Source organism: Diplotaxodon limnothrissa, linkage group LG13 (genome assembly GCF_057381915.1).
Source record: "Diplotaxodon limnothrissa isolate DT_005_m linkage group LG13, D_limnothrissa_male_GT1.1, whole genome shotgun sequence".
Lineage (NCBI taxonomy): Eukaryota > Metazoa > Chordata > Actinopteri > Cichliformes > Cichlidae > Diplotaxodon > Diplotaxodon limnothrissa.
In genome coordinates, this window is record NC_140608.1 from 21,467,074 (window position 1) to 21,492,152 (window position 25,079).

The 25,079-nt window shown below is 41.6% G+C and overlaps 1 protein-coding gene across 1 annotated transcript in view; it reads left to right on the forward strand.

Moving 5' to 3' along the window:
* cdh23 (cadherin-related 23) overlaps positions 1–25,079 on the forward strand; it is a 184,809-nt gene that overhangs the window by 30,350 nt on the left and 129,380 nt on the right. The window contains exons 3-5 of the mRNA XM_085369492.1: positions 2,068–2,210; positions 2,525–2,572; positions 2,933–3,025. Coding sequence (XP_085225618.1) covers positions 2,068–2,210; positions 2,525–2,572; positions 2,933–3,025 — 284 coding nt within the window. The remainder of the gene's footprint in view (positions 1–2,067; positions 2,211–2,524; positions 2,573–2,932; positions 3,026–25,079) is intronic.

Consider the following 25,079-nt stretch of genomic DNA (forward strand, 5'->3'; position numbering starts at 1 on the left):
GCAGTAAGAGTTAATCTTCCACAAGACTGTCTCTCATACATAGTCTGAAATGAACATTTGTTATCCTTCACTCAAGTGTATGTCTACCCACGTGGAGCAGACAATTCGTTCACAGTCGAGAGGGCCAAAAGGAGGAGGAAAAAAAACAGTTATTATTGATGACTATGGGGTAAAATGCTTAATTTGCATCGTCTTCAACCAAATTATAACTCATATTGAAAGCAGCTGAATTTGCATAAATCTCATTAGACTGCAATGAGAGGGGTTCATAAATCGTTATATTAATTAGTCATTTTTGCCACCCTTTCATAAGAAAATGGGGTGTATTAATAAAACGAGAGGGGTGTGTGATTGTGAAGCCTAATTGGTCACTGTATTAAGCAGTGTGGTGCGCAAGTGACAGATTTGATTTAGTTTGGCTTCACTTCTGTTGTCTGGCCAGGGAGGGGGGACAAGTGTTTGTGTCTGTGCAATTATTGAATGATCTGTTTATTTTCTCTTCTGTCCATGCACTCATTTTAAAAAAACAAACCTGTTCCTAATTAACAGTCAAATGCTTACCTCAGCATATATCACCCTGAGGTCAAGAGGCAGTCAAAGAAAATTACACCCCAGATTAAGTTTCTGTGTTTCCGTGAGGTTATCCTGTCTTGACATTTAGGATAAATTCTCACATTTTTGAATTTACAAACAGCATTTTTTGCATTAACAGTGTGAGCACAAATAGCAGTTACAAGGCAAAGATAAGCCCACAGTGTTTTGGTATAGTCTTCTTCTTCTTCTTCTTCTTTCGGCCGATCCCTTAATCTCCCTCCATGTCATCCAACCCGTGACAACAATCCTCCGCCTTTGTCTTTGGCCAACACAAGCACAGTTTCCACCGGCACCCTGTTGGCCAACAACACTGAGGACGGTCATTCTTAACCTGGACCCCGACCGATCATTGATGAGCCGTGTGTTTGATTTGGCAAAGATTTTTGCCGGATGCCCCTCCTGACATAACCCACATTTATCTGGGCTTGGGACCAGGGAAATACACTGGCTTGGCTGGGTTCTCGCTCTAGTCCATCCATTCATTTTCCCAAGCACTTATGCAGCTAGTGAGGAGGGTGCTGGAGCCCATCCCAGCTATGATAGGTTGAGACAGAGGCAGGAAACAAACACGGGCAAAGTCTGTCACCGGACAGATCAGAGGCACAGGGCAGAAATGAATAGGAATTTCAAACTAGGTATCTGTGAAGTGACAGTGACTGGTATCTTAAAGTATTTTATGTACTGTATGTTTTGGACTTTAGTGAGGAAAACCTTGCCTCTGATATTTGTGAAAAAGCTTCTAATCCTTCCCGGATTCATATATTTCTTAATTTTTTTAATATATATAATATTATTTACAATGCTGTGCACAGGCAGTTTGACCCTGGAGGGTAATGAGCCTTGCCAACCAGCTTGGAGGTCTTGATACCGTCTTCTGTGCCGCTCTTAAACACAGCCTCATGATACATCTGTCCAGCGTGGCGGATTAACCTGCATGATAGCACGCCACCTCTGGTTTTGATTAGCCAGCTTCTACTGTTTATGATGAATGAAGCCCGTGAGCTGCTGCAGCTCCAATTAAAAATCCTTTGCTCCTGCACGCTACTGCATTTCTTTGTGCTGAGCCTTTGTGTGTTTTCAAGTCGTCTTCAGCCGTTACACTACCAGGACATCTGGAGTTTTACAACATATAGTTGTTGTGGTTCTCTCTTTTTTAGTAGGTTTCCTTGAATATAATGTTGAGAAGTCAGAGTTTCTGTCACAATCATGGTACCTTGTTAACTCTTTTGCATTTTATTTTGATGTATTTATTTATATATATATATATTTTTTGATCAATTTTTAATGCAAGGCTAACTTTTACATGTAACATGCAAATTGGAAATTCTGATAGGACAACTGCATTTGTGTGAATATTCAGGAATTGCATGCTCTCACAAATCAGCGCTTTCTAAATTGGCTCAGTCATTAAAAATTTGTTGATGCCTACTTTGACTTTGCAGGACTTCTGACCTTTGACTCTCTCGCTGACAGGTTCATCGGTGGCCCAGCTGAAGGCAGATGATCCTGAAGGCGAACCCCTCATCTATGGGGTTTCAGGAGAAGAGGCCATGAAGTATTTCGCTGTGACCAAAGAAACCGGTGTGGTCTGGCTTCGACAGCAACTCGACCGTGAGGTACAAACAAACAAACTCGTGCACACACATACTAAATGCTACACACACGCTCATACATTACCAAAGCAAATGCACCGGGTACAAGAAAAGACACACAGAACAATTTTGAAAATAGGATACGCGGCGTAAATTATCAAATGATGAAAGAGTCCCGAAAAGTGCAAAACAATGTGAGGGGAAAAGCACAAAGGACGTCGAGCTCAGAGTGGCTTCTGTAGCTCCTTTTTGTTTTCTGTCTCTGATTTTCTGCTCTGCTCCTTTGCTTTACATGTCTATGCAAATTTTGTGCTGATATGGATCTCTGTCTCCACCAGACCAAGTCAGAGATGCAGGTTGAATTCTACGTGAGTGACAATCAAGAGGTAAGAGACCGATTTGCACTGCGTTCATAGTTGTGACACATTTCTTCACACGCTGACATCCTGCATATAGCCTGACCTCATATCACACAGAGGCCTTGCAATCTGTCTCTTTTTCAGTCTCTCACTTTTACACTTACCCTTATTTCTCTTCCTCACATGACACCTGTCCGACTCAACACAGTATAGTTGCTGAAACAAGTGACATTCCACCTACTCTCCCCAGCGAGAAATCTGTCACACACCTGTCCTGTTTTCTTTGACTCTGAATCGTGGCTTTGTGTCACATTTACATTGACTCTTTGTCAGGAAACGTGTGGCAGTGGCTTTGGAACTATTTAACCAAGGTGTTTCTTTCCCCAGGTGGTCAAAGACACAGTTAACATCCAGATCGGAGATGTGAACGATAACGCCCCAAACTTCCACGGGCAGCCATACACTGTCAATATTCCAGAGGTGAGGATGCCCGGACATTATTTACCGATTGTACTCGAGTGGAAATGAGACTGTGATTTTATTCATTACTCTGGTATACATGAAAAAGAAAAGTCATCATATGCAAGACAATTTCTGTATAATTTGCTGGTTTTTTGAACATCAAAACAATGTCAAAGTAAACAAAAAACTTTTATTTCCAGTAGAAGAACATTTTCCTCTGGAATCTGTACTTCAAACTGATGAAAACTTTGGAAAACAAAGAGCTGCAATGAATTTTCAGAAACACTAAGAAAACATAAATAAAATTCACCTCACCGTCATGCCTATTGCAACAGCTGTATCTGCACGGTGGCTACGTCTGATTTATGGTGATCATCTCCTATTCATAGTGCATTTTTGTCTTTGCCATGCTGGAAATAGCAGTGTTTTGCTGCACCTGTGATCTTCCCACGATTTCAGGAGTTGTCTTCCAGCTAATGTTTAGAGAATGTGTACAGCCTCCTTTGCAGGGAAAAGAAAACTCCAGTGCAAACCTCAATCTCTATTCTCTCCTTTTTCTGTCCTCCCACTGAATCGGCTACCTTCCTTCTCAGCTCTCACTTCTTTCCATCTTTGTGTCTCGTCTATGCCCTCTCCCTCATCTAATCCTTGATATGAAGTAATACTTCAAACAGGGACTGAAATCCACACACACACACACACACACACACACACACATCCACAAGTCTTGTTGTGTTTATATTGAGCACATACCCCTTTGTGAGTCTTCACCAAATCTTCAAAGCCACTGGCTTTTTCTCTCCCAATCCATAAAGTCAGGCAAATAAATGGGAGAAATAAGGACTGTTTAGACGAGGCTGTTTAGATCACCCACCAGGGAAGATTCTCTCAGGCCATTGCATTGAACCGCCGCTAAGTTGTGTGGGACTCACTTATAGTCCACATGCAGACGTTTCAAGCTCTGCAAACAACAGGATTCAGTTTAGCCTTGAGAAAGCCATTAAACAGGGCTGCGTTTGACCCTCAGTCACTCACATACTGTTAGTTCCCTTGCATCACTTACTGAATTACTACTGCTGTCAATCCTGGCATCCTATTGATTAAAAAATTTAAGCTTATTTGTTTGAGGCTATAGAGAGTGGAAATAAATCAGACTCCAGTGTAGTCCCAGGCAGTACATACATCCGAGTTTTCCCCAGCATTTCTTTACATTGGAAATAGTGTAAGCCTGTAAAGTGAGCCATCGCTGAAAAGAAAACATGCAAACCATGTGTGTGTGTGCAAACACAATGTTAGACTAATGCAAGTGAAATATGTTTTATCACACATCTCAGTGAACTAAACTGCGTACTTTGCTCGACAAAATGAGACACTGCAATTTCATTCATATTTTCACGACTGCGTTGCAATCACAATGCAGCACACAGTCCAATCTGTACGCACAGAGCTCTTTATTAAGCCGCTCTCTTTTCCACTTAAATCCTTTGCCAGTTTTGGCAACTGTTTTCCTTCATTTCAAGTCAGCCTCTTCCTCATTTTGCCCTGTTTCTCCTTCCTCTACCCTTTTCGCCACCTTATATTATTTCTCAGCAACTTTAGTTACCTGCATTTTTATGGCCTCATTACTTCCGTGACCCTAAGCGACCTTTAGCGGGCAAAGCAAACATGCTGCAACATCACTTCATCATGCTGTCACTCACTGGACATGCCACAATGACTGCGGGTTAAAGTGCCATCAGCGCATCAAAGGAGAAGATGGGAAACGGCGATGAGTGTGGAGGATGAAAGAGTGGCAGAAGTAACAAAGCAGAGGCGACAAACAAAGGATTCAAACAATGAGATTTACCGCAAGTGACAGAGAACGCAGGACGGAAAGAAAAGACCAGAAACAACACAAAGATTCTCGTGGGTTTTTCGAAGAAATAGGACAGGAGGTGTTATGAAGTGAGGCTTGACGGCACTGTCCAGATGAAGCAATGTGAGTGGCAAGGTGAGCAGTGCAGGAGGCAGAATAGCAGAGAGTGTGTGTAAATGTCATTTTAATTTGTAGAGCCATAAAGAGGGTGAAGGGGAGCAGGTGGGCTGCTAGCATTCCCTCTGTCAGTGCTAATGAGCTCGCCAGATTTACAGCATCCACACAGTTAGGCAGCCAGCAGCAGAGACCGGATACAAAGAGCGACAACTATTACCTAAAATAATGTTTTGATGGAACAGCAGATGGGCTACAACACAAATCCATTACTGGATGTGTCACGGTCTGGGGGGCAGACCGTGGGGGATGTTGGAGAAAGGACCCAAACGCTGGACTTAATGAAATGAACAGTGGGTTTATTTACAGTGAGGTAAATGTACACCACACATTGAATCTCCAAAAGTGCTCCCTCGACTCCCGTGACGTGTCTTCTCCCAAGTGCTGGTATCCCGTGCTCTCTGCCCCTGTGCCTTCACACACCCCGTGTGTCTTGCAGTCCTGTGTTCCACTCTCCTGAGGAAAAAACACAGACACAGCCGTTATGGCACCAACTCCAGCAGGCATACACTGACCAGCACTACAAACACTGACATGGAGTCTAACTCAACGATCCTGCGCCGGAGGAAGCTCCATCGCTCTGTTAAGTAGCTCCCCCGACGATCCTGATCAGAAGCAGGTGTGTGGTAAGCTAGGCGTGACCAGCAGCTGGCAGGGCCACACCCATCAGGCCTGCAGGTGGCTGTCCTTCATCCTCCAGCCTCACACACATACACACACCAGCATTGAACACAAGAACACAGTGCAGCAAACATACATCCAATACACTAATAACAATAAAGGTCCACACTGTTCACGAACCCCGAGTCCCCGGAACCGGGTCCGTGACAGGATGAGAAGGCAGAGTGAACGTACAACACACTGAGAAGCATTTTTTCACATTCCCTAAACTCAACAAATAGTCCTCTATAAAGGGAGCCCTCTGTTGACAAGCTCAAAAGCTTTTGCTGAGTGTGCGTCTGTGCAGCACCGAGATCTGAGCAATTTGGAGCCCATCCGTTATTTAAAGACCAACCTTCCCAATACCTCACACACTCCTCAGCTCAGCTGCCTGACCCTTACACTCACCCACCGGGAGCCGGTCAGTGCCACTGAAATAATATCAAACGCCACCAGAAACAGCTTCTGTTAAGTGCGCCCAGTGTGTGCCACCTCCTGCTGTTCAGACAATCCTTGTTCTTGAACACAGTTTCCTTCTTTTTTATTTTTTTAGTCATTTATTCTCATCTAATCCTCGTTCTCTCCAGCATTTTTTTGTCATTCTCGCTTACGCACACACACGCACACACACACACACACACACACACACACACACACACACACACACACACATATATATATATATATATATATTAGGGGTGCAACGATATTCGTATCGATATTGAACCGTTCGATACAGTGCTTTAGGTTCGGTACGCATATGTATCGAACAATACAACATTTGTAATTTATTTTATCAACTTTCCTTCTGACGATGCTGTCTGTGTTGAGCGCTCAGTGAATCTGCGTTCGACTACTCCGCCTAGGCTGCACTGTCGAGCACAGATCTACTGAGCGCTCCACACAGACAGCATAGTCAGAAGGAAGAGCGCAGGGCAAGCTAGCAAGACAGAAGTTAAGCTCTCCTTGCAACATGGACCTCCCCCACCCTCATTTAGATCTGGCGTTTGGAATTATTTTGGTTTTCATGTGACGTATGACCCTGAAGGTAAGCGAGTCATGGACTAAAGTAAAACAGTATGTTGGATGTGCCATGCAATGCTCAATTACATGGGTGGGAACTAGTGTGTTAGCGCAGTTAGCTCGTTAACGTGTTGGCCGTCTAGCCCCATGCACGGAGCGATCGGCGGTAGCTCGTTAACTGAGATTTGCCATGTTGTGGCGTTAAGGTCATTTCAACGAGATTAACCTGAAAGCACTAGTGGGAACACAACGAATATGACTGCACATTTACGCCGACATCATCCTAGTGCAAAGACAAGTGGAAGCAGACAAAAAAAAGCAAGCATGCTACTAACTTTAGCCGAGTCATTTAGACAGCTGTTAGCACATGATTCTCCTTATGCTGCTGAGAATATAGCCCAGAAGAAGCGGATAGTATAGCTTTTATTTTGGAAAGAGACATTTCTCTGTAATAAACTCTCTTTTCCAAAGATGAGTGATTCCTCAATCAGATACAGGGCTTGCAATATCGCTAGCCCGACGTCCTGGGGCTAGCGATTTTTTTCAGTCGGGCTACCAAAATCTATCTCTTCCCTGCCCGTCGGGCTATTGTAGGAAGGAAAAATATATGTCAATGCTTTTGCATTCTTTCGGAAATGTAGCTGGGTAATTATGTCATTGGCATCGGTGAGCCACTGTCAATATGTGACATATTGAAATCGCGTTTGAATTTGCGCTTGTTTTTTGCTTTCACTTTGCAATCGCGCGAACTGTGTATAGAGAGCGACAGTACTGATCTGTGAGTGATGATAATTTGTGCACCAATTCCTCTGACATCGTCTTATTAATCGTTAGCTTACTATGCAAACATGACAAGTGAAATCTCCCTCAGCTTAAACATGTGAGAGGTTGATCGCGCAGAGAATCGCTGAGCTTATGTGAGTCCGTGTGTAAAACCAGCAGCATATATATTTTAGTTCTGCTGAGCCAAATAAGACAGGTCAGGGTGAAGAAGTGACAGCCAAAGAAAAGCTTACCACAAAACGGAGAAGTTATGACAAATCAGACTATAAGGCAAAAAGAAAGTGCAGCTTTATGGTTTCATGGACAAAAGAATTTCTGTGGCTGCGATATGACGAGCTAAATAACCAGGGCTGCACATAAGTGGTCCGCAGGTGCGCATTCGCTGTCAAAATAAAAAACACGCACAAGGGTTAGGGTTAAATTTAAAAACTGTACTTTTGAGTTAAAATATATATTTATAATTTTAATAAATGACAAATTAAAAAGGCATGAACATTTTTTTGTATCGAAAAAATATCGAACCGTGACACCAAAGTATCGAACCGAACCGAACCGTGAATTTTGTGTATCGTTGCACCCCTAATATATATATATATATATATATATATATATATATATATATATATATATATATATATACACTTCACACAGATACATTTATTCAGAGTTTATAGCCATTATCTCTACTCAGTTTCCAATGACCCCTGCAAAGCATCACTATAGTAAAATGTGCTTTTCTTTATTTTGGTTGAGCCCTCCACTCACAATATTGCAGAATTCAGATAGCATATCTTTTTCGTCCTCTAGTCAATACTCTCATTCACCCCTCCCTACAGTAAATATGCAATGCAGTGGAATCCTGTCTTGGATAACGCAGTAATGATGAACATGAGATTGTATAGCCGACTTCTGACCAGCGCTGTAATGCGGTGCATAGATGGATTAAACGTATTGGCAAACAAGCAGACAGGCAAGAGGCTCCTAGTGATATATACCCAAACTTTATCTGTTTACTGTCTCTCAGGTATGTCAGGCAGGTGAGCAAATCCCTCCTCAGCCTCTATTTTCTATCAGCCATATCTCAGTGTCCCTCTCTAACCTACGGTAATCTCTGATGAACTATGGCTGATGATATAAAGCAGAACAACCCAAGGTGGAAACCCTTCAGGTGAAAGTCAGACATCTAAAGAAAGAAAAGCCCTCCATTCTGGCGAGTTGCTGTGCCTGTTTTTGTTTCTTTTCTTTTTTATAGAAATATACTATTAGGACTCATTCTTAGAAACTCTAGCTAGACAAATATCTATCTGCTTTCTCATATTTTTGATTAATTAGAGGGTTTTACCTGTTTATGCGTTTGTTTTATAAACGTGTGGAATTCAAATCTTCATTGTTTTAGCTTTCCGTTGTTGGCTACTACTTTCTCCCACAGGTTTGAGATGGATAGCATGAAGACATTTCACATGCTAAACACACAAACACAGAGGCAAATGCACTCATATTTTAGATAATATTGGCAGAGGGTGTTTGAGAGCTCCTATTATGCCTGCGAATGAGCTGTTTAGTGCTTGATGTAGGCTTTGGCAGCAAAGCAGAGGCACCTGCTATTTGATGTGCCCTCTGTCACTGTCAGGTAGAACATAGACAAATCTGTTATATTCCTTTCTTCTTTGCCTTTGTTCACTTCTGAAAGCTGAAATTCAATCTCTACTATTTTATCACCTTCTGCCCTGTATCTTAGCGGGTTGCAGCATCTGAAGGTAATTTGTTTACCAGGTAAGAAAAAAATATCTTAGCCTAAAAAGCAAATACAGTATATGGATGCCTTATATCTTTACATTTGCAAGGTTGTCTGAGAACTTGAAAACAAAAGTCTTGCTTGTTGTGAAATACATTTCTTTTGAAATTATCCTCATGAAATATGTGTTACTGAGTGTTTACATATCCCACATATGCACTGCACGCAAACACAAACACACTGCACAGAAACACACACCTGCTTTCGATATGAAACTCGCAAACTCACTCCCTTTCTCTTTCATTTTCTCCCCCTCTCTCTCTTTTTACCTCCTAAAAGTCGGATTTGGCCCATAATTATATTAGTATCATCTCTCCTGGTCTCTCCTATGGTGAAATTGAATCTAGTGGTTACAGAGCTGAGTGGTGGCTGGTTGACAGGCGCAGGCCTCGAAGAGAATTCTGCTTGACACTAAGACCCTGAGCCCCATAGGGAGGGATGGAGGGATTTATGAAGAAAGAGGAAAAAAATGGATAAAGTGAGAAGGTTAAATGGGAAGCAGTCAATATTTTACTCACCTAAGGCACCATTTATAACTTTCCACTTTCTACAGTTTTGGTGCACAGAATCTAATCCTAGGGAAACGTTGTACGTCCCCATTTTTGGAGAAGAAATGGGATGCTGTTCGAAATGTAGAGAAAAACCAAAAATGATTTCTAACCACGTAAAGCCTTTGGCGCAAATAGTATAAAGTCCGCTTGAAAATCTCGTAACTAATTAAGCAGAAAGGCGATGAATAATATGACTGGCAGTGTTGGGGTAATTGTTACTTTTCTTAAAAGTAGTGCAGTACATTACCTAATTACTCACCAGAGAAAGTCATTCATTACACTGCTCATTACGTTACTCTCTTGTTAATCTATAAAATGACCTGAAACACATTGGCTCATAATGATGTTATACAAACAGACTGTCCCAGACCCTATCGTAATGAGGACACACATAGGACCTATGAACACAAAACCGACAATAAACCGACAACGCAACGATCAAAACCAGCCTAAAGACACTTCAGTTGACACAGTGGTTCTATTTCAGAAACATAAACAGGACTGCTCGTCACTGCTGTTTTTTACCTGTTGAAGTTCAGGCTCTGGCTGCTGGGCCGGGGTGGGAATGCACTCATCTTTATCACTCTGGGTTCTTGGCTAGCTTTGCGTTAGCTCGCTGTCTGTGCAAATGCTTTCAGCGGACTTGAGTTCTGTCAGCAGTATAATGCAGTCGTCTCCATCTTGAACACAGTTTGCGCTTTACCATCACTCTCTTGTCCTTAAAGTAAGTCCATATCTCTGCAGTAGACTGCTCCACCATTTATTTTCCTGCCCTCACACACATCTGACATCAGTTGACTGTAGCACAACCGCGCAGAAGAAAAAAAACGTGTTTTTTAATTTGCCCAATGTGCAGATAGGGGCAGAATCTTTGTTACTTTGCAAGTAACAACATAATTGTATCTGTAATGTAATGACAAAAATTAGCACGTGGCACATTAATACGCCTTACACCCAACACTGAGGACTGGGTGTGGGGAGTGGAAAATTGAGATCTATGTTTTGTCCTCTGTTGTCAGCTAACAGTTTACATCATGCCTACTTTTCTGAAGTGTTGCAATAGGTAAGCTGAACTTCATGTCTGCATTGCTCATTCTGAATGGAATAGGTTCTTTTCTTTTTTGACTGATTAATTTTTAGACTTCAGTGAGCCTTTCTGGACAAAATAGCTACTTAAGGGAGTTGTCAGAGAGATTGTCGAGCCTGTACACCAATTTTTTCCCGCATCCTTTCCAGTCCAAGGGTTAACACAACACATACTGCCAGGGCATCACATACTCTGCCATTCGTGAAGGTAAATCACCTTCTCTTCCTCTCTTTATCTTTCTGTCATTTACTTTATCCCGCTGAGCATGAAGAGCACCTTGATTTGTGTGCTACGCAGAGATGGGTGGAGAATTTGTCTGTCAAAAAAAGGGAGGGCTCATGTTTGCGAGTGACCATCGGAAAGTGTATTTCGGGGAGAGGGAGACAAGGGGAGAGAAAAAGCGAGGAGTAAAGAAAGTAAGGTGAGAGCGCACAAGGAAAGCCTGGAAAGGGGCAAGATTGAAGGGAAAGGGAGAACGGTGTGCACTCCCAAAAGCCATTAAAGTTTGATTCACCCACTCCTCACTCTTTGAATAAATCAACCTGTCGTTCCCTCTCTCCCTTTCTTTCAAGTCTGTGGTTCCCACCTCTCTGTGCCCACCCCCACCCTGCCTTTGGCACTCTCCTTCTCTCTAACACTCCGTTAGCAGAATTGTGAATTCTGACGAGTTTTGCCAACATAAAAGACAGCTACGCATGTTGTCAGTCCCTCCATATTTTGTAGCTGCTTGTGTTAATGTTTATGTGTGTATAGGAGACAGAGGAAGATAGAGTGCTAGCTCTCATGGCACTTTTGTGTTTTTTAGACCTTTCAAATACACGATTTAATCTGACAGCATCTGTACGTGTTGGCTACATGTATGAATGAGCACCCCGGTGTCTTTTCCATAAGTACTTATCTCTTTCAACACAGCACATTTAACGGATCGGCACAAAAGATTAGACCAGTCTGATCTGTAATGGGACGTGTTTGTTTGTAGTGAGCGCTGATGTTTGTTGTCACTTTTGAGTTGTTCAGCTCACTTAAAAGTTTGGTGAATAGGATATGCCGCAGAAATATGGGAAAATATAGATTTTTGTCCATCATGTAGTAAGAAAATTTTTACTTAATTCAACCACATCATTTGTTGTACCGTCTAATCTACGGTGTATGACAAACGTTCTCCATCACTGGCTGAATGAAACTGTGAGACACATTGCCGTGAAAGTCACCTACAGAGTTTGGCCACCATGTGCCACGACGACAGCGTCATTACACCTCTCTGAAACTCTGTGTGTATATATATATATATATATATATATATATCTACTAGGGGTGCAACGATACTCGTATCGATATTGAACCGTTCGATACAGTGCTTTCGGTTCGGTACGCATATGTATCGAACAATACAAAATTTGTAATTTATTTTATCAACTTTCCTTCTGACGATGCTGTCTGTGTTGAGCGCTCAGTGAATCTGCGTTCGACTACTCCGCCTAGGCTGCACTGTCGAGCGCAGATCCACTGAGCGTTCAACACAGACAGCATGGTCAGAAGGAAGAGCGCAGGGCAAGCTAGCGAGACAGAAGTTAAGCTCTCCTTGCAACATGGCAAATTGAACCTCCACCACCCTCATTCAGATCTGGCGTTTGGAATTATTTTGGTTTTCATGTGACGTATGACCCTGAAGGTAAGCGCGTCATGGACTAAAGTAAAACAGTATGTTGGATGTGCCACGCAATGCTCAATTACATGGGTGGGAACTAGTGTGTTAGCGCAGTTAGCTCGTTAATGTGTTGGCCGTCTAGCCCCACGCAGGGGTAGCTCGTTAACGGAGATTTGCCGTGTTGTGGCGTTAACGTCATTTCAACGAGATTAACGCTGACAGCACTAGTGGGAACACAACGAATATGACTGCACATTTACGCCGACATCATCCTAGTGCAAAGACAAGTGGAAGCAGACAAAAACAACAAGCATGCATGCTAAAAACTTTACCCGAGTCATTTAGACAGCCGTTAGCACATGATTCTCCTTATGGGGACCTGATATGTTTAATATTGTGGCGAGCTCAGACAAGGAGGAGACGGAGGTATTGTTTGGTCTTGCTTCCCGTGAGCTAGCCAGGGAGCACAGCCGTTTATTGACATCTGCAGAAGAACACTGCCGCTAGCTAACTGCTCAGCGCGGCAACCGCACAGCAACAACAACACACAGGGCGCCCTCTGACCCCGGAAGGACACACCGTCGCAGCGAGAAGGCGTCACCCGTCACTATGGCAACATAAACAAAACATAACTGTACAAACAGAACCCCGAACAGCCCTGACCCGCTACATAGCCCCCCACCTAAGGGGTCAGTCGTCCCCGACGACCCCATTGCCCTACACAAAGTCCTGCAAATGTCCAGGTGCCTTCTTTTGGGGCACCGGCCGGTCACGACCGGCGGGGGAAAAGTCACTCGGGTCAGAACATGGGGTGCCACCATCATCCCACTTCTGACACCAATGTGGCGAGCTCAGACAACGAGGAGACGGAGGTGTTGTTTGGTCTTGCTTCCCGTGAGCTAGCCAGGGAGCACAGCCGTTTATTGACATTGCAGAAGAACACTGCCGCTAGCTAACTGCTCAGCGCGGCAACCGCACAGCAACAACAACAACAACACACAGGGCGCCCTCTGACCCCGGAAGGACACACCGTCGCAGCGAGAGGGCGTCACCCGTCACTATGGCAACATAAACAAAACATAACTGTACAAACAGAACCCCGAACAGCCCTGACCCGCTACAATATGCTGCTGAGAATATAGCCCAGAAGAAGCGTATAGTATAACTTTTATTTTGGAAAGAGCCATTTCTCTGTAATAAACTCTCTTTTCCAAAGATGAGTGACTCCTCAATCAGATACAGGTGTTACCGCGCCAGATCCGCGGCCCCGAACCGTAGTAAGGAAACCTCTGGCAGTTACTTGAAGGTTCCGTAACTGACTCGTAGCCGGCAACAGCTTACTATACAGGTCAACTCCGCTAGCAAAAAGATCGAAGGAGGCGTAGGAAACTGCTTCACCGAACTTTATTTCTTCTCTAAGGCACGAACACAGCGTACAGTGGGCTGAAACAGTTTACTCACAGCGAGCATCGCCGACACAACTCTGGCTGTCGAGGGAGTTATTATATTCCTTTTATTTATTTTCTTTTCGTCTCTTCTGTAGCTAACCGTTACTTTTCCCCCTTCTCCGCTTTCTCTCTTCACACACACACCAGGCAGTCCCGCTACACACATCCCGAATACATTTCCCATCAGGCTTCATCCTTAAAGGGCCATGCCTGTAACACAGGGCTTGCAAAATCGCTAGCCCGACGTCCCGGGGCTAGCGATTTTTCCAGTCGGGCTACCAAAATCTATCTCTGCCCTGCCCGTCGGGCTATTGTAGGAAGGAAAAATATATGTCAATGCTTTTGCATTCTTTCGGAAATGTAGCTGGGTAATTATGTCATTGGCATCGGTGAGCCACTGTCAATATGTGACATATTGAAATCGTGTTTGAATTTGCGCTTGTTTTTTGCTTTCACTTTGCAATCGCGCGAACTGTGTATAGAGAGCGACAGTACTGATTGGTGAGTGATGATAATTTGCGCACCAATTCCTCTGACATCGTCTTATCAATCGTTAGCTTACTATGCAAACATGACAAGTGAAATCTCCTGCAGCAAGCTTAAACATATGAGAGGTTGATCGCGCAGAGAATCGCTGACCGTTATGTGTGTGTGTGTAAAAGCAGCAGGATATATATTTTAGTTCTGCTGAGCCAAATAAGAGACGTCAGGGTGAAGAAGTGACAGCCAAAGAAAAGCTTACCACAAAACGGAAAAGTTATGACAAATCAGACTACAGGGAGTGCAGAATTATTAGGCAAGTTGTATTTTTGAGGAATAATTTTATTATTGAACAACAACCATGTTCTCAATGAACCCAAAAAACTCATTAATATCAAAGCTGAATGTTTTTGGAAGTAGTTTTTAGTTTGTTTTTACTTTTAGCTAATTTAGGGGCATATCTGTGTGTGCAGGTGACTATTACTGTGCATAATTATTAGGCAACTTAACAAAAAACAAATATATACCCATTTCAATTATTTATTTTTACCAGTGACACCAATATAACATCTCCACATTCACAAATATACATTTCTGACATTCAAAAACAAAACAAAAACAAATCAGCCAACAATATAGCCACCTTTCTTTGCAAGGACACTCAAAAGCCTGCCATCCATGGATTCTGTCAGTGTTTTGATCTGTTCACCATCAACATTGCGTGCAGCAGCAACCACAGCCTCCCAGACACTGTTCAGAGAGGTGTACTGTCTTCCCTCCTTGTAAATCTCACATTTGATGATGGACCACAGGTTCTCAATGGGGTTCAGATCAGGTGAACAAGGAGGCCATGTCATTAGTTTTTCTTCTTTTATACCCTTTCTTGCCAGCCACGCTGTGGAGTACTTGGACGCGTGTGATGGAGCATTGTCCTGCATGAAAATCATGTTTTTCTTGAAGGATGCAGACTTCTTCCTGTACCACTGCTTGAAGAAGGTGTCTTCCAGAAACCGGCAGTAGGACTGGGAGTTGAGCTTGACTCCATCCCGAAACCCGAAAAGGCCCCACAAGCTCATCTTTGATGATACCAGCACACGCGCACAAGATATGAAGTTGCAACGCGTGTTTGCATACATAAGATTTTCTGGAGGAGGACAGACATTTGTTTAAAACTCTTAAAGATGTCGAAGAAGCTCCTTTAAGCAATTACTTTGGTGTTCCTCTACCTCCAAAGAAATGTCAGAAGGAGTCCGAACCACAAAAGAAGCACGTATTCTCGGAAAAGTGGTTGCAGGAGGTGAGCTGGCTTCAAACAAATGATGAACGCACAGAGATGTGGTGCGGAATGTGCCGTGAAAATCCCACTCTAGCGGACAAAAACAGTGCTTTTTATATGGACGCAAACGCGCGTTGCAACTTCTTATCTGGTGCGCGTCTTTTATTTTGACAGCGAATGCGCACATGCGGACCACTTATGTGCATCCGTGTAAATAACATAATGTTCTGCCGGGTGTGTTGTTGGTTTTCTCTCGATTTCTGAGTCGACAAGCGCCTTTGTTACTGGGACCAGTCATTTTAAGAAAAGCCCCCATTAGAACCCATGAGAAATGCAAGAAATGCATTATTGCTCAGTCTGCAATATCTTTCCCAGAACAAACACCAATTGCAAATAACATACTAAAAATAAACCTGAAAAATCTGTTTAGAACAGCGTACTATGTTGCAAAGAGTGAACTACCACTGGCAAAATTTAGCAGTCTTTGCAAACTTCAAAAAGCAAATGGCCTAGATCTTGGTTCCACTTGTCTCTTACCCATGACTTCAGTGGAAATTTCAAATTCAGGATCTGACACAGACTGATTCATGTCCTACACAGTTCTTACAAGTTCATAGAAATTTCTGTTCAGTTAGAACCAAGTATTTGAGTTGATGACTGTAATTTTTATACAATGTTGTAATTTGTTTTTCAACAATTCTTTGATTAATGTTTTGTTTCCTTTACAATATTATACTTTAATGTATAATATTGTAAAGGAAACAAAGCAGGAAACAAAACATCAATCAAAAAATTGCTCTCTTTTTTATTCGGGCTACTTACATTTATTTTGGGCTACCAAAAACTGAAGAGTCCCTGCCCGAAGGGCTACCAGGGATTTTGAAATTTTGAGAGCCCTGAGATATATTTATTTTTTTAATTACTTTTGTTTCAGCAACATTAAATTTAAAAACTGTACTTTTGAGTTAAAATATATATTTATAATTTTAATAAATGACAAATTAAAAAGGCATGAACATTTTTTTTGTATCGAAAAAATATCGAACCGTGACACCAAAGTATCGAACCGAACCGTGAATTTTGTGTATCGTTGCACCCCTAATATCTACATATATACATGGGTCTTTATATATGTAGAAAATCTTTCACAAGTGTTAGTTAGCTTGGGTTCTGGGGTCTGCAGTGTGCCACAGTATATGATTTACATCATTTTCTTTGAAAAGACTGTCACCCTAGAAGAACCTTCACTGTAAGGGGCCAAAACATTGACAGCAAAATTTCCCCCAAAGCGTATGACAGCCACAGTAGTTTCTATTTTTTCGTCTTTTGCCACTCATCTGTATGCCTGAATGACAAAAAACTGTCACAACTGTCATAACCTGATGATATGCATCCTATATCTGAATGGGGCTTATCATAGAATAGTTATTAAAAAAAGAGTTTTACTAAAAAAGGGAAGAAATTAATGTCTGAAAAATATTTGTTTAGCTCCAATTAGTGCCTTTATCCTCACCATGGCTCCATTCAGCATTATGCAAAATCCTCAGTGACTCTTTCTCTCTGTCTTCTTTTGTGTTTCAGAATCCCCCTCCCTGCCTACACATTTGTTTCCCCCCCTCCCTTTTATAACCTTTCCAATTTTTGCAAATCTGTTTTGGTTGTCACTTTCACTGTTGAAATGGTAAGGATAGAGGGTCTAAAGAAAAATTATGCATATAGTGGAACTATAGAGGAAAGGAGAAAGAAGAAGAAGTTGATCGATAACAATAATGTGAGAGTATTAACAGACTAGACTAGAAAGGGATCAAAGACCTAACAGTACCATCATTTCTCAGTAGAGCAGTTCACTCACAGACCACAGGTTTACTTCAGGTTTCTAGAGTTTCTAAAAGTAGAATGGGAGGCTTCAGCTATCGAGGCCCTCTCCTGTGGAACCAGCTCTCAGTTGGGGTTCAGGAGACAGAAACTCTTTCTACCTTTAAGATTAGGATTAAAACTTGCTTCAGGATCAGGTAACCCCGAATCCTCCATCAGTTATGCTGTAATTGGCTATGGCTGCTGGGGGAACTTCCAATGATTCACTCAACCCTTCCCCTTCAGTCACATTCAGTCCCTGTTTATCTGTATCGCTGCATGTCAGTAAAACTATTGACTACGCTCTCCCATAGTTTGTGTTTTGTCCTGTTTGTTGTTTATAGTCTCTTTATGCTGCTTTTATCTCTTCTCTCTCACCCTCATACACAAATAGCTGCCCCTCCACGAATCTAGCTGTGCAAGGGGTCCCATCCTGTTCTTTCTCCCCATTGACACCAGTTGCTTGCTCATAGGATATCATCTGCTTTTTAGGGTTCTTTCTCTAATATTGTAGACTTTCTACCTTGAAAAACAACAACAACAAATGAATAAAATTTACCTAGAGACTGGTGTTATTCTAACAGTCGTGTGAGTCACCACATACAAGAACAAGGGATGTCTGAACCAGCTGGCAGGTGGGGACTTTTGTGTGTGACATGCACTCCTCATAGGTTTTGTCCAGGTTCCTCCCGCAGTCCAAATATGTGCATATTAGGTTTGTTGGTGATTATAAATTAGCTGTAGGTGTGACTTTCTGTGTTACCCCTGTGATAGTCTGGTGGTCTGCCAGTGGTCCACCCAACCCATCCCTGCTTCTCACCCAGTGCAAATCGAATAACAGGTTTAGAAATACTGTACTTACATATGGTACCTACAGTCTCCTCCTCCTTCATAGTCCTTCATGTCCTCCACTATAAATGTAGCATTATGACAGGGTTAAGTGTTTATAATCATGCACATTGCGTTAACCACATGCAAGATTGCCATTTTTTTTATTTTTGGTGCCATTTCTTCTGTGTATTTAAAGTTTTGATTCCAGGTTTAAGCGAGCTGTGTTGCAGCGGACATGCACTGCAGTAACAAAAACAATTCTTTAACTAATTAAAGTGACAAACAGATGTTTAAGCTCCAGCTTACAGCCCATGATTGTCAGATATCTGCTTCATTTTCAGGTTGTCATACTAGTCACTCAGATATGTCTAGTATCGTCTTGTCTGGCACGTCCTCTTATTGAGCAACCCGCCACCAGCAGCTGAAAGGATTAAGTGATAGTATTTTTCTAATGTAACTAAATGTTACTTGTTTTGTTCATTCTTTTGAATCACCAATCATAGCATTGCTTGATCATATGCCCCAGAGGTTTTAGATTGTATATCGTTGCAAGAGATTTGCCCTGCGTGTCTTTGTTCCTGGAGGGCATAAACTGGTTTTATTTTAATTTTACCACTAGCAAATGTCATATTTCATTTACGCTCCTAGTAGAGCTGTGAAAAGGGATATTAATTATATATTGTAAATAAGCACGTGCTGGTTTCTAGCAGGTTACTTTTCCTTTTTGGGGATTTTTTGATTTAATCTTTAAACACACCATTCACACACCATTCGTTTTCTTATTTTCTGTCAGACTTCACTGTCTCAGTATGGCACTGTGTTGTTTCTGTGATCATTTAGTGTTTGTACATTTCAAAATTATATTCCTTCCAGTGATTACAGTTAAAAGCTCAGCAAAAAAACCCTTTGTGTCAAACTAAACGAGCAAGAAAGGACAACGGGTTGTAGGATTGCACATTACTGAGGTCTGGAAGTTGGAAAGGAATGCTGCACACTGACATTGTATAATTAGGTACCCAAAGAATAGACCACTCCTCACTTTTAATGAACAAAAGATAATGTAAAAATGTACTGTACAGTCATGAGGAGTTTGTTATTCTGTAACAGTTTGCTTTTGTTTGCTTTGTTTAAAGTCAATGAGCTGAATGACAGCTCAGACAGTCTTTCAGATACAAATCTTTGGCTTATTGCATTTAGATATTTTGTGTTATAAGCAAGTTTTGCCCGTCCCCAGTGAACACTGATAATAGCAACAGTCACCAAGATTCCACTTCATTTTTGTGAAACCCCTATTGGCGACGGCCCCCTTCTCGTCTCCATATTGTGTGATGTGCCCAAAATAAGAGCTTTGATGTATAACTGAACAGTGCATTCGCCCACTCCTTTCCCCCCAGTGCCCTGCCAGGACTTAACTTATAGATAAAGCACATGTGGGGAGGAAAACCGAGTCTCTAGTTACCATGAGGTAATATAAGATTTCCTACAAATGAAATAATAAAATGGTGTTATGAAATGCTGAATGAGCAAAGGAGGCTGAGACAGTTAAAGACACAGACAATCCTTGACACTCCACTTGCTGAGCACTCCATCACTGGTGTCACGTCTCATCAACAAGATGTTAATTTAATTTGACAACATCACATTGTAATAATTGAGATTAAGATAGAGCGAGGAGGAAAATGAGACAATGGAAATAAATGGTGGAGATATTTGCTTTGGAAGTACCAATTTTCATCTAATGATCCTCTTAAAAAAAGACAGGAAAAGAAAAGGGAGATGATTATATGTGTTGCCATTCTGTACTGGTGTTATTAGTTCTGCCTTGCTTTTTAATTAGCTATCATCATGTAATATACACAAAGCCCACCTAGTAATTCTCAGCTACGTTTTGCTGTAATAAAGAGGCTGTGAAAGTGTTTTTGTCTCATTTATGCCCATCTTCTTCCTACATGCAGTACTTTTCTTTGCTCGATTATCTCTCTGTCCCACTCTTCTCTACTGCAGAGCTACATGAAGTGATTGCAAACGGACCCCGGTAGTGCAGTGGTTTCTGTGTACTGGCTGTCAGTCTGTTCAGATCTGTTTGTCTTCCCGTATCTGACATTTACATTTAGTTTCATCTATTTGCATCTATTCCATTCTATTCTATTCAGGCAGATAAACAGAAGGTGCGATTGCAGGACCACTGCTATGTTTACTTTGCAGCACACTGCTGATGTATCATCATACGTCTATCTTATTCTTCTTAGTCACGAGTGCTACATACTGACACGTCGGGAAATATACTGCAGCTCCATAGATAGTTATGTAGGACAACTGAGTGAATTAAAAATAGGCCCATTTCCCTTTATGCTGATAAGTTAGCTGCATCTGTTGCCAGATTGGGAATGCGTCTACTGGACAGAAAAATGTTTTTTCTCACATTAAAAAAAATCTGTTTATTCTGAGTGGTCTAATTCACTACAGGACAGAGGACTATGTTATATGTAGATGTGCTTCTACTAGCCTAACAATGCATTTTCTATACTGACATGACAGCAAATTTCTATGAGAACCCATCATAGTATACCACCTGAGTGGCAGAGGTGGCAAACTATCTGTGTTTGTTTTCTTAGTTTTTTATCATTTCTACCAGATACGTCTGCTTGCCGTCCTTGCTGCCTCCTGTTTATAAACATATCAATAAATGCAATGTCCCTTGAAGTTGTTAAAATGAAAACTACATATCTCGTAAAGTCCCTCAGCTGATAAGAATACCCATCCAATCCAAAGAACACCCTTTTTTTTAAAACTTTTTAAAAAATATTGTGCTTGTTTGGGTCCCTGCTGAAAATCAAAGCTTTCCTTTGGGGAGTAACCACTGGCCTTTTAAAATCCTAGAATAATGCATGAAAATGAAAGGGGTACTGGGGTTCATAGTGCAGGAGAAGGACAGTCTGCTTATATGTGGTCAGATGTGTCTGCAGTTGCTTGAAGTCTGTGAATTATGCATTGGAAAAAGAAGCATGTAGATTTCTACTGGTGTCTGTGTGAGTGGGTGTGTGCAAAGAGACACCTGAGACATTAAGACTCATGGAAGTAGAGCCCCCTTATGCCCTCGTGGTACCCCATGCCCGAGGCTACAGATAGAGAGAGTTGTTGATATAGAGTGCAGCGTACCTATAGGACCAGACTACAGAATGGAGAGATTCAGGGCTACAGAGTTCAGAGTGAAGTGAAAACACACAAAAAGCTTGAAATCAAGGGCACACTGGGAAACAAGGCGAGAGTAAAGAAAGGCACTGGGGGAGGGAGAGAGAGAGCAGGGTATCTTTTGAATAGCACAGAGTGCATCAAATCCCGTGTGCTGTTTAGATGAGATGGCCTCAACAGCAACCCTGGCATCGCAGTTCGTTTGATAATGGCATGTGTAAAGTGCAGCTTCCCTTGGTCATCAGCCTTAAACACTAGCACTGTTGCACATGCACGGTGAATTCCACTTGTGATTGTTTAAATATTACTTTAAAACCAAAATGTTTCCACTGTAAAAGAGTGGTGGACACAGGCCATGCAGGGTGATGAATCAGAACATGAAAATTGCGATGCGAGGTCACTAATATCCTGGGTAAAAGCATGAAATAGTAAAAAAATTGAGTTTTTAGAATTGTAGAAGATTCCTTCGATCAGACATGAGTATGTGGGGGGCAGGGATAGAAACGCCTATCCATCGCTCCGTCCTTTCTCTAAACTGCTTATCATCATTGCTGGGGGCTATCCTAGAACAAACTTAGTGAGTCATAGATTGGACAAGTTTTCAGTCTTTCAGCATCATCACTTTTAGACAAGCATGCGCACCCTCAGTCAGAGCTACCGGTTGCCAGTTAGTCCAACCTATCTGCGCACTCTGTCAAGATGTTTTAATGTTGTGGGGATGTCATCTTTTTGTGCCAGAGGCAGAGAAATGGTGACAGGTGGATGAGATCAGAACAGTTATCCAGACTGTTGTTAGGTGACCAAAAATATATAAGACCTATTAACCTATTAATTATGTTTTTTAAGTCCTCTATATCTACATCATCAGCTGGTTTTTTGTAACTTGAACCAGCGGTCCCCAAACTTTTTTCCGCCAAGGACCTGTTTATGTCTGACAATATTTTCACAGACCAGCCTTTAAGGTGTCGCGGATAAATAGAACAAAATAAAACCAGTGCGGCACCAAAAAACAAAGAAGATTTATTCCTAACACATGGGAAAAGACCTAGGGAAAATGAGTTAACGATAAAAACTATGAAAAATAATGATAAAAACTGATAAAAGCGCTGAAAACCATAAATTTCACACCCGAGCCTCAAATCTCACAGCCCGGTACAAGCAACTCACGGTCTGGTAACTGGTAACGGTCCATGGCCCGGGGGTTGGGGACTGCTGACTTAAACCCTTAGTTTGTTTAAGTTAAACAAACTGTGAGCAATTAATTTCACAAAAACGTTGGATTTAGAAAGAACTGATACAAAATGAAAACACACATATGCAAGTTGATATGCTTTCTTTTGGGGGGGGGGGGGTCAGAAGGTTCAATAAACTCCAGCTTTTTGTTTTCTTTTTTAAGTGAGTTTCATAGTTCAGGCTTTACACGGTTAGTTTCCTTGAACCCATTGAGAAACGGTAGAAAAGAAAACGTAGCCCTTTGCTTAAATAGTGAAATTTGTGTGTCAATACTGACAAGATAAATATATCAATCACTGATGATTTTTAAGAGAAAAGTAGACGCTACAAAGAAACTACAGCAATGAGAGGACTATACTCTGACCCCCAGTAGGGGTTTTGAGACATCTCATTAAATGCATGCAAAATGTTAAAACCTTGAAATGTACCCCAAAAACCCAAATAAGTACCACAAATCAAATTTTGAGCATCTGTGTTTTTTTTAACAAATTAGCAAATTAACAATTTTTCAAGTGAAGCCCCGCCCTCACAGGTTTACATAAAGATACCAAGTCTTAGCAAAGTTCCCAAATTTTAAGTTACAAGGAATCTTTAATCTGCAGGTCTTTGCCTAAATCCTTTCCCACTACTTCACTTCATCTCTCCCCTCTATGTTACTTCTGGGTAATTACCCATTTACAGTGTTTCCCTCACTCCCAGTGAATTCAAATCAGATCACTTGCACTGGTGGGTGACTGCAAACATAATCCAGCTGCCATAAAAAGCCTCTGGACCACTATGTAAAATTGCCATTCACTACTGGATTATGGGGCTTTGCGTTATTGTTCCAGCTGTGTACCTTTACAGGTGATCGCGCTCACCTGTAAAATAAAACATCAAGAGCTAATTGAGCAGTGTGCAGAATGAAGCTGTACAGGCGTACGCTCTGCTCTTGGTCACATACCTCCCATATGCACACACAGAAGCGCAAATACAGGCTGCCCACACATACACAGAAATGCGCACCTCCCTTCAACCAGTCCCAAATTCCCCTATGTCTTTAAAAGAAAGTGCAGACTGATTAAAGTCAGAGTTTTATGGGGAACTGTGAAGAATATGACCAAATAAATAAATAAAGCCAGAGTGTCTTGCCCCCTAGGCAACAGCCGTTTATATGATAATCAGCTCTACTCTAATTTGCATTTAATTCTATTTTAAAAAAATGACTTCTTAAAAAAGGGAGTTGGGGAGGACAGGAAAATTGTGTATGAGAACAAGATGTTCAACAGTAGGAAAAGGAAACAGGATTCATCATCTTTCACTGTTATCCATTAAGCAGTCACTGGTAATCTGGTAATCACTGATTCATGTCAACTACATTTTTGCATGAAGCAAATGAAGCTCATTTATCTTGTTTGATCGTTTTTATTATTCTTGATAGCAGCATTATAATGTTATCTGGACACTGGGATGCTAACACCTTCAGCATGCCTCTTATGTTGTAATAGCAGCCTTGAAATGGAAAGCCATTAGTTGGGAGCTCGGCTTATAACATGAATAACATGAATTAATTTGCCTAAAATCATTAAAAATGCACTATGCTAAAAAGCAGAATTTACTAAACTAACCAATTAGAGAAGAATTTAGAAGTATAAGATCTATTTGCAGCCTGACAAATACCAGAAATGCATTATGCTCTGATGTAGACTTCAGGATTTAAGAATTCGCTCAACTAGTTTGTCTGATCTCTACCTTAAGAGAGCATAAATGAATGGCCTCAAGTCTCAGAGGACTGAAGCAATGTTTCACCCGTCCACACACAAACCTTTGTAGAGCTCTAAGTTAAGTTAGTCATGAATATAATAGCTCGTGTCAGCTAATACGAGCAGCTGTATGACATTTTAACTGGCAAAAACCTCCGTGAGTGTGAGCTAAAATTGCTGCTACCCGAATGCTATGTACACTAAGCTGTCCTCACGAGACTGTCAAAGTCAATTTTAAAATGTGCATTCCATCTACAAACTTTTGCATTTGAATTTGAGAGAAATTTAAGAAAAAGGAGCTTCCCTACCTCCAAGCAGCAATAGTTTCAACCACAGCTACAGGTAACTGCTTTAAATAAGGCAGGAAAAATGAGTTGTACTTTTAGTACTCTAAACCGATATGGATAACTTTCCATAACAGGTAAAAAAAAAAAAAAAAA